Genomic DNA, 11,058 nt, shown 5'->3' with positions numbered 1-11,058 from the left:
AAATAGGGCAGGGGGCAATACGGGGAGGTGAGGATAGGAGAGGGGATCTACATACCATAAAATTATATTGTATGAAAATGGCCAAAAAAAAAAGTCAATCAAAAAGAGCATTCTGAATTAAGAAAAGAAAATATACAAAAGAATGAAAATAATGTCTTAGGCGGCTGGAGAGATGGCCCATCAGTTAAAAACGCTGGTAGTTCTTTCAGAAGACCCAGGTTTGAATCCCAGCACCCACATGGCAGCTAACAACTGTCCATAACTCCAGTCCCAGGGGATCCAACATCCTCTTCTGTCCTCCGCAGGCATTGCATGACACAGGTGCACTTACCTGCATGCAGGCAGTACACATAAAATAAAAATATACAAAATTTTTTAAATGTTTAAAAAAAAAAAGAAAATAATGTCTTAGACATTCATGAAAAATACATAGTTCAGTAGGACCAGTGCCCAGGTTAAATATTTTTAAAACAAAAAAGGGCAAAGTTGACAAAGTTAAACAGAAGTCATACTATGGAGGGGTCTTATGTCCATTAAGAACAAAGGACTTCATTCTAAACAAGGTACTACTAAATAACTTCAGTCAGGGGAAAACGACTTGGTATTTTCTTTTAAAAAATTGGGCAGATGTGTTTCCTACTTTTAGTAATGGCAAGCTAGGTCATTAGCTTCCTATTGAAAATAACTATAAATGGAATACCAAACAAAAAGCTGTCTCAAAAGATTGAAGAAATGATAGCAAAAATAAGAATACCAGTAAGAATATGGTCAAAGAGCAAAAGTCAAGAGACAAGAAATATAAAGATGACATAGAATTTTAGGAAAAGACTAAACAGAATAAAGGATAAAATATGCAATGATCAAAATTTAGTAAATAGAGTAGCTTGACCCAAACTGATCAATGATTAAAGAAAATAGTAATGAAAGAGAAGACCATCAGAAAAAAATTCCAGAGAGGAGTAGGAAAAGATAAAAACATAAAATGAATAAATCATCTAGAGGATGAAGTAAGAAATGTAAAAATAACTTTAGTCAGAATTTAAAGAGAGAGAAAGGTACACACTTGAAAAACTGTGGCTTAAAAATGATAAAAATGGGGTTGGAGAGATGGCTCCATGGTTAAGAGAACCGACTGCTCTTGCAGAGGACCTGGGTTCAGTTCCCAGCACCCATATGGTGGCTAACAACCATTGGTAACTCCAGTTCCAGGGGATCTAATGCCCCCTTCTGACCTACGGGAGCATTGCATGACATGGGTGCACTTACATACATGCAGGCTCATACACATTAAATTAAAAAAATAACAAATAGTTTTTTAAAAATGATGGAAGTGTGGCTGGAGAAATGACTCAGCAGTTGAGAGTGCTTGCTGTTCCTGCAGAGGACAATTGGGTTCCCAGAACCCATACCTGGTAGCTCACAAGTGTCTATAACTCCAGCTCCAGAGAATCAATACCCTCTTATGGCCTCTGCAGGCACCTACACACCAGTGCTCATACATACAGAGAAATACATACATACACATAAATTTAAAATTAAAAATTTATAAATTATGAAAGAGACAAATTCACACAGTAAAAGAAATGAGTTGAAAGTGAGATGAATTAAAAGACATCAAATTCTCAAACTAAAGGGAATTTTTTTTTAAAGAGATGATCTTAAAAGAAACTAAAGAAAAATGACAGACTACCTTCAAAAAACTATGGTCGGAATGAGAGCTTCTTGATAGCTAATTTGGGGGGCTGGTGAGATGGTTCAATACATTAAAGGTACTTGCTGCCTAACCTGAAGATTTGAGTTCTATCCCAAGGACCCACATGGTAAAAGGAGAGAACTAACTCCCACAAGTTGTCCTCTGACTTACACACACACACACACACACACACAAACACACACTACGGTAATAAAAAAAATTTTAAATAGCTAATTTGGGAGCTGGAGCACTATGGTATGGCATCTACTCCATGCAGACAGTGATGAAGAATTCTATAAGGAGGAATGCATTAGGGTTATGGTTAGGGTTAGGGTTAGGGTTGTGGTTAGGGTTAGGGTTAGGATGGTTCTGTGACATTGGGAAATTGCCCTTAAAGGGGACAGTGAGATGTTGGTCTCTCTTCTTTACTTCACTCACCATGAAGAAAACAGCCTCCAATACTAAATGCTCCAACTAAGGTGTACAGTAACACAATGAATCAAAAGCAATGAAATCAACTGAAACCTCCAAAGCTATGAACAGAAATAAACTAAACTTTTTCTTTTTATATGCTGACTAGCTCAGTTATTTGCAACAGTAACAGAAAACCCATTAACACAAAGGGAAAACAGAACAAATAACAAAATTTAAAAATTGGCAAAGGATTTAAATAGGCATTTCTCCAAAGAAGATAAAAAGTGGGCAGCAGACACAGTAAAACATGCTCAATATCATTAGTCCTTGGGGAAATGCAAATAAAGAAAGCAATGACATGCTACTTCATAACCAACAGGATGGGCCAATTAAAAAGCAAACAAATGTTAACAAAAATAGAAAAAAAAAGAAAGAAAGAAATAGAGACACTGACATCTCCACACGTCCCTGGTTAAATGGGAAACAGGGCAACTCCCTTGGAAATGGTTTGGCATTCTTCAAAATGCTAAACGGTTATCACATAACCTAGCATATATACTCAACAATGTACATACCCAAGAGGATTAAAAGCTTAAATCCTTGTATACTCACAAAACTTATTCTCGTAAGAATAGGAGAGTCCAACTCCTATTTTCTGTTATTTTTCTGTTTTCTCCTGTTTTTCTTTTCAGAGGTTGTCTGCAGACTTCTAAAGATGCCTAGGGCTGGCAAGAGTGGGCACCATTCCACTCACCCAGGGCCCAGCTCTAGGCCAGTAGCCACTAGGCAAGCAGCCACTACCACCAAGGTGTGAGTGGGGCAGTGATGAGGATAGGGTGCTACTGCTGCCACATTTGCAGCCCCCACTCCCAGCCAAGCTATCATCACTGCAGCTGTAATGCTGCCATTTTTGCAGCTGCCATATCTACCACCAGCTCAGCCACTGGCACATTTACTCTTCCTCCAACTGCCTCGCTGCTACAGCAACAGCTGCCACTGCTTCTGCTCCACTGCTGCCAACATCACCTCTAAATCACCACTTGCTTCCCTATGGACATGCATAGGATTTTTCTGCAGTCTCCTCAGGTGCAGTAATAAGAACTTCCCACACACCATGGAAGCAGAGTGTATAGAAACCTATTACATATGAGCAACTCGCCATAGCCACTGCAAACCCCAGCTGTGAGCAAAGAACTAGCATGCCAGTGCAGCCATTCTGTGGCTAAGAACTGACTGTCCATTGTTTATGTGAACCCAGGCCTCCTTCCACTCATCCTTAGAGAGTCAAACCATGGAAACTTTGCTTTGTGTATTACCTCCCTTGAGATTCAGCTTAGCCCCTCCCCCCTCCAACCTCCAACAAAGCTTCATTCAGTTTCACCTCCTCTTTACCATTTCTACCTCAAACTAAGCAGAGAGGGACCTTTGGCTAAAGCTGGCGTTAGTAAGAGCCAGTAAAAGTGAGAGCTGGTCAAACTAAATAAAGGGATCTATACTTTACCTTTCTGTATTTCTCTCTAAATTGGACAAAAGAACCCTCTATTCATTAGTAAATTCATTAGCAGCTATTTTCTCTTTAGAGGAACCTGAAAAAGAACACTGACAACTGTGGTGATCAGCACAGACTTGCCTCATGAATGATATGTAGCCACCTGAACCTTGACTTCAGAGTCATTCAAGACTAATAGGTTCTACCCCAGTTGTTCCTGGCTGTGAGACCTTCCCAATCTGTGATGGTGAACTTAACTATCAATTTTACTAGATTTAGAATCACCATGAAAACATGCTTCTGGGTATTTCTTTAAGAGTATTTCAAGAAAGATTTCATTGAAGAGGGAAGACTCACCCAGAATGTGAGCTACAGTCATACACTGAACAGAGGACAAACCAAGCTGAGGACCAAAACCCATCTTTCTCTGCGTGCTGACTACAGATACATGTGTCCAGCTGTCTCACTCTATGTCACTATGCCTTCCCTGCCATGATGAACAGTATGTATCTCCTCGAACTATAAGCCAAAATAAATCCTTCTTCCCTTAAGTTGCTTCTTGTCAGGTATTAGGTCACAACAACATGAAAGTAATACACAATCCAAACAATGCCATGAACCCTGTCATCTTATTCTGAAGTCAACTTTTCTTCTAGTTCATTTTGCTCCCTGTTTCTATTTGTAACCTTTATAGCATAGAGAAGGGAAGTTGAGGCTGTGACAGTTCCAGTGTGAATCCAGTATTAGAGCCTACAGACTCGTTGCACCAATTGAATAACCCTTATAGGAACTCTTTTGGTTTGGTTTGATGCACATGGGTTTTTTTAAGTCTCTATAACTACTTTTCTTCCTTATTATGGTGGATCTGAAAGCTGTCAGAATCAGTGGCAGTAATCACTCTCTTAGACATCCCAATATTGTCTTTATATGGACTATGTCCACACTGAAATGTAGCTCTGCTTCTGCCTCTTCTTTTGCAAGACACTGTCTTTACTGTTTCTCGTGTGATGTGAAAGCATGTAAAACATTCCCAGTTGTGCTGGATAGCTTTAGTGTCAACTTGACACACCTGGGTTGAGGGAGCCTCAATTGGGGAATTGCCTCAATATATTGGACTGGACCTGTGGCCATGTCTGAGGGGCATCTTCTTGATGAGTGATGTGGGAGGGCCCAGCCCACTGTGGGTGGTACCACCCCTGGGCAGGTGGGCCTGTGTTGAATAAGAAAGCAGGCTGAGCAGGGGCCAGGAGAGCAAGCCAGTAAGCAGCATTCCTCCATGGCCTGTGCTCCAGCTCCTGCCTCCAGGTTCCTGCCCTGAGTTCCTACCTTGGGCTCCCTGATGAACTGCAACCTGGGAGATGTAAGCTGAATAAACTCTTTCCTCCCCAAGTTGGTAGTGGTCAGAGTGTTTTGTCACAGCAATGAAGAAACAAACTAAGACACTGGTTCTACAAAAGACTCACCACTCAGATGCTCAACTGCTAACTGGGGCAATTTAAGTTTGAAAGTTTTAAGAAAAGAAATTTGATTTTCATTTTGTAATATTGGCTGGCCTCGATACAAATTAGGAGATCAAGGACAATGGCTAAAGAATAGGCCTCTAAACAATACCACTCACCAGCTCAATCTGTTCTCTAATGAAGGGAAAGCAGGAAGAAAATCCCTTTGTCCCCACCTTTATATCAAGACTCTAGACTAAAAAGACTATTAGGTTTATGTGGCTATAGTGTCTAAGCCCTCCAGACCTACAAAACTTGACCCAAACATTATGAATGACTCCTGCCTCTAATCAATACCCTGTCCACAGACTTCTGCACCTCTGCCATTCCTAGTACCTGTGGAACCCAAAGTGGAACCACCTATTCTGTCTACTGAACTAACAGACAGCTCTCACTTGCGCACCTCCCTCTCCTGACTCCTTCTCCTCACGTAAGATAAGTACAGTTTCGCCTTTTAGACCCTCTACCCAGCCAATCCCATTGGACTATCTTCAGTCCAATGACTGAGTTTAGGAAACAAACTTGATTAGGGTCACCCAACCCTAATCAAGAGAATTTGTTCTCATTATAGGACACACTGGATGGACATGAAGAGAATATCAAAGTGAATGTCTCCTTTACAGTTACAGGCATGGTCCAGTTTAAGGATTTCTCAGAAAAACCATAATAGATTCGGGGATGAATTCCTTAAGGTGAGCTTCACATCTGTCCCTGGCTTGGAGTCAAGTTATCTCAGCATTAATTCATTATTGCGTTCCCAATGGGAAAGAGTGAAGTATTCAAAAGGTTATTGAAGTAGCAGGTGGACTAGCAACCAATACCCTCGTCCATAATGGTCAGATACCTAGGAAAATATCTATTTTGGACCCCAAATAGACCCTAAATGGGACTTTGAGGATTCTGTTCATAGAGTTAATAGAGTATACCTCATAACTTACCTCAAGATTAAAAAAGGAGAGAGGGATATCTACTTAAGTCTGTCAACTATGACAGGGTCAAGAAGAAGGAAGAGAATATTGTGATTTTCTCCAACCATTTATTGATGACTTCTGAAAATTCACCAATGCTAAATCAGAATTGGTGGGAAAAGCCTCAATGGCTAAAAATTATATGAAATAAGCTGCCCTAGATACTTAGAGCACAAAAGCCTGAGATGGAATGCCTGATGCCATGGTAGAGGAGGCCTTCAATGCTTACAACAGCAGAAATCAGGGCAGAGATCAAAAAAGATAGGGGATTAGAGAAAAAAGCAGCAGCTACTGAGTGCCTTAACCCAACCACCTCAGGGTAACATGAAAAATGAAGACAAAGCAGCACAAGTCAGAACCTACCTGAAGTCTTGCCAGTTGTGCAGTACGGGCTACTATTTTATTATATGGTTCAACAATTTTTGATTTCATCCTAAGACAAAAAAAAAAGAGAGGAGAATAAAATCATTTTCAAAATATCAGTGGGGTTGAGGCATGGCTCAGTGAGTAAGTGCTTTCTGTACAAGCATAAAAACCTGAGTTCAGATCCCAGCAGCTATAAAAAGCTATGCATGGCTATACTTGCACCTGTAACCCCAGCACTGTGGGAGGAGATAGGAGGATCCCCGAGGCTCACTAGCCACCAGCCTCACTCCAAGTTCAGTAAGAAACCCTGTCTCAAATAAGACAAAGTGACAGGACACCCAATATCCATCCACCTCTGGCCTCTGTGCATTCACCCATACACACATGTACATATACCACACGTACACAAAAACATCACACTCAAACACACACACAAATAATTTTAACATGTATATATATATATACATAACTATTTCCACCCATTGCTTTACATATAATTTCATCTTATATACTCAAAAAGTGAACAAAAGTACCTATCAACAGCTCCCTGTAAAGCCCCAATTCTTGTCTGCATCATCTGAAGAACACCTAGGAAAGATAACAATTCATGTTGGCTTCACAAATTTATAAGACTCACACTGGATCAAAAAAAAAAAATCAAACTAAAATAAAGTATATACCAATACAATTTTTCTTCTACCATCATCCTGATCCAAGCAACCAATGTATTTTTTGTGTTCACTCTTATAAAAGCCTATAACTAGCCTCCCTCTCCAATATCTGACCCATCAAAGAAGCCTGATGACTTCTTACTGCTTACTGCTCATAGGGTTTTCCATCTGGAGTGGTATAGTTCTGGAACTGGACAGTACTGATGACTACACAAGACTAAATGCACTCAGTACCACTGAACTATATACTTTAAAATAGTTTAAAATTTAAATTCTAATGGTAAATTTTATATTATGCATACTTTACCCCAATTATAAAGAAAAGCCTTGATTGGTATTTAAAAGTTCAAGTTGTATCATAACCTTCCACTTAAAATCCCTCCATGGTCTCTTCACTCCTATATTAAAACTGTAATCCACAGGTTTTTCTCTCCCTGCTTTCAAGTCATCACACTCACCTAGTTTCCTCCTGTCTCTCTGGGCACTCCTACTTTTCTGTTAGATTTCTACATGTTGGAGAATTCTTCCAAGACTTAAGCCTCAGTCACCTTCTCTTCATCTACTTCCTTTACAGTTTTTTCAATCCCGATGTTTAAATGCTATCTTTCCAACAAAATATTGATTTTCATACATATATGTAAATAAATACACAGGGGGAAGAAGATTTTCTTGGCATCTCCCTATATACAGATATATAAAATCTCTAGTCCTAAATTTTGGTCTGTCAAATTTAATACATCCAGTGACTTCTGCAATATGCCAACCATATCAGAAGTCACAATCCTAGGCAATTATCCCATCTCGGTTACTTACATCCAGTTATTTATCAAAACCATCACTTGTGGTGTCTCTTCTCTCAGGTCTGCTTCTGTTTTACCCCATCAACTTCTCTCTTTATATCCATCATGTGAATCCAAGACATCATCAATTCCAACTATTCTATTAGGGACCTAACTAGAATTCCTGATCCCACCCTTGGTATTCTGTACAGCCAGCAGAGGACGTCCTTGAAACATTAATCTCATCATAGAATACTATGATTTAAACTCTCTAATGGTTTACTCCTGCACTTCAAATGAATCAAGTTTCCTTTCCACCACCTTCATCTGTGATTCTCTTCCTCATTCACTAAGTTCATTCACAAGTCATTCTTGTCTTCCTTCTACCCCTGACACATATCAAGTTAATGTCTCCTCCCACTGGCTGTTCCCTAAGCTCTGAACACTCTTCTCTCTAGAGCTCTAAAGGCTAGCTTCTTATCACTCAGTTATCCTTTCAAAAGAACCTAAAAATTTACAGCCACTTTTGAAAGAGATGTATCCTTCCTCTGGAAATTGTTATTGAATATGTTAAAGCTGTAATGAAATGCTTCTTCTAATCGTGTGGTTATTGAATAAAAAAAAGAAAGAAAAGAAAAAAAGAAAGCCTTCTCTCCAATGAGATAGTACAAGATTCCCCTTCTTCCACACCTCTTTTATTTTCTTTGTAGAATGTTAAAGCCAGCCAGGAGGGATGGCACATGCCTTTAGTCCCAGCACTTGGGAGGCAGAGGCAGGTGGATCTCTCTGAGTTCAAGGCCAGCCTGGTCTACATAGTGAGTTCCAGGCCAGCTGGGGTTACAGGGAGACCCCCTGTCTCAAAGAAGATTAAAAAAAAAGGAAAAGAATTTGATCAGCATAGGGTAGGAAAAAAAAATTAATTAACTTTATTTGGATGTCTGATTAATGGTAATATAATAATGAAAAACACAATAGCAACATTTCGTATTTATAAAATGTAGTTTACTCAGAAAAGAATGAAAAATTCATAAAAGGTTTAGTCAAACAGAATTCATACCAATAAAAACTCAATGTTAGTTTACTATAGTTTCATTGATAAGAATGTCAAAGAACATAGAGATTAGTAGCTGCAACAGTGACTGTATGGTCACAAAGTCTGAAAGTACATATGATCCAGCTCTCACATTTGAAAACACTTGTTGATCCCTGGTCTAACTGCACTTCACCTGGAATAGTTAATCAAAATGTACCTTCCAAAGACTCAATCCCCGTTGCTTGAGCCAGTAAATCTTCATGTCTTGCAACAACCTGAAAAATTAAGAATGAAAACTCAGCATTTGCTCTTATTAACTATTAGTGATTTTTCTTGTCACTACAAGGTAGAATCTAAGGTCTCTCCTGGTTAATAAAGGGAAAAAATACTGTATAAACAAACACACATGCACACACACATGCTTGAAATGGGTTATTAGCAGGAACACATAAATTCTAGTTCAACACAGAGCAGAAGATAACACTAGCCCTGGCTTAGTCTGTTTGGGCTGCTGACAAAAATTTGGGCTGTTGACAAAATATTATATATCACAGTCTGGATCATTTACAATCAGAGAGTTATTTTCCTTAGTTCTGGAGGCTAGGAAGTTCAAGATCACGTGCCAGAAAATTCAATAGCCATTCCTTATCAGTGATGCCTTCTGTGTCCATATACAGCAGGAAAGATCACAATCTTCTATGGGTCTCTGTCAGCTTAGAAAGGACTAAACTGCCTCCCCAAAGCTTAATTCTTCATTGTGGATTAAGTTTCAACATATGAAGACTAGGGATGTAGCTCAGTTGGTAAAATGCTTGCCTACAATGTATGAGGCCCTGGTTTTGAGACCCAACAGTGAAAAAATTAAAGTACCATAAGCATCCAATTCTGTGTTAGGTATCTTTATATTTTAAATACCTAGAGTCATTTCTAGTTCTTACATTAAGCTGTAACTAATAGTAAATCTTTTGAAACGTTAATCATGTCATTGATAATTTCAATCATTTCAATTTTATTTATTTTATCCAAACAAACAAACAAACAAACAAAAAAACAATTCTAGTAGGTTCAGCTCTCATACTAGAACGCAGAGACTCACATCTCAAAATGCTATAAATGTAACTTGGCCTTATAAGGGATGTTAACTAAGTTTTAAGTTCTTATTGATTTCTTCAAGATAGCACATGAAAGGAATAAGAAAAACACCAGGTATAAAAGAAAAAGTGGAATCTCAGGTGTCTCTTGAAAAAATCCACCTTTGAAACTCTAGGCACAATAAAGTATTCTACTTTACTCCTGTAAAAACATCTTGAAGCAGTCTACATAAAACAGGCTTCATTTGACAGTTACATCTGTGTTCATCCTTGGAAAACCAAGAACTGTTTTCTCATTTTTCTACCCTACAGCCTAACACAAAGCCTTATAATTATCTTCCAGATACTTGACAATAAATATTAAACTCTGAACATGTAATCAGAATTTTAAAGTGGCCTTACAAGTCATCCCAATCCTTCTAAGGTGCTCTTTTCATTGATAAAGAAATTAAGACACAAAAAAGTTAAATGGTTAACTGAGTATGTCTCATGCTCTGACAGATCTAGGTTTCCTGAAACAGCTCATTTACACATTTATTCATTCATTCAAGTATTTCTTCAATAACTACTCAGACAAAAGGCAATGTAAGAAATACATCAAGATATAGCTTAGTTGGTAGGGTGCTTGCTCAGCACATAAAAGTCCCCATGTTCAACTCCAGTACTATAAAATAAAGAAATATATCATAAAACAACCCTACAAAAATCAAAGAATTATAGAAAAAGGAACCTGCAAGTCTATATACTGCAATTTCCTCTTAGTCATTCCAATCCATTTTAAATGACTTAATTGTTTAAAAAAGACTCAAATATGTTAGGTGATAAAGCCAATTCTAACAGTTTGCCTAAGCTTGGGACCTGTCTCCTAATGGCTTATACTGTGCTCTATCTTCCATAATACTTATCAACGTTCCATAATTTCAGTAATATACAATGTTACTCTTTGTAAGTCTAAAGCACTAACGTGACATCTCAATTTTACTTAAGCATATTATTCTATTTCCAAAAATCCATTTTCTATTACCTTTATCAAAGGCATCCTTTTATTTTATTTT

General features: G+C 38.4%; 1 protein-coding gene across 1 annotated transcript in view; it reads right to left on the bottom strand.

The window, feature by feature from the left end:
• The window catches only part of Cog5 (component of oligomeric golgi complex 5), a gene marked incomplete in the record, with an annotated part of 398,569 nt that overhangs the window by 382,386 nt on the left and 5,125 nt on the right, over positions 1-11,058 (bottom strand). Inside the window, 3 exon segments of the mRNA XM_017797544.2 lie at positions 6,427-6,496; positions 6,963-7,017; positions 9,130-9,187. Of these exon segments, the coding sequence (XP_017653033.1) occupies positions 6,427-6,496; positions 6,963-7,017; positions 9,130-9,187 (183 nt within the window).

Source organism: Nannospalax galili, unplaced genomic scaffold, assembly GCF_000622305.1.
Source record: "Nannospalax galili isolate Female #2095 unplaced genomic scaffold, S.galili_v1.0 scaffold312, whole genome shotgun sequence".
NCBI lineage: Eukaryota > Metazoa > Chordata > Mammalia > Rodentia > Spalacidae > Nannospalax > Nannospalax galili.
This window is presented reverse-complemented; position numbering and strand designations above follow the sequence as displayed.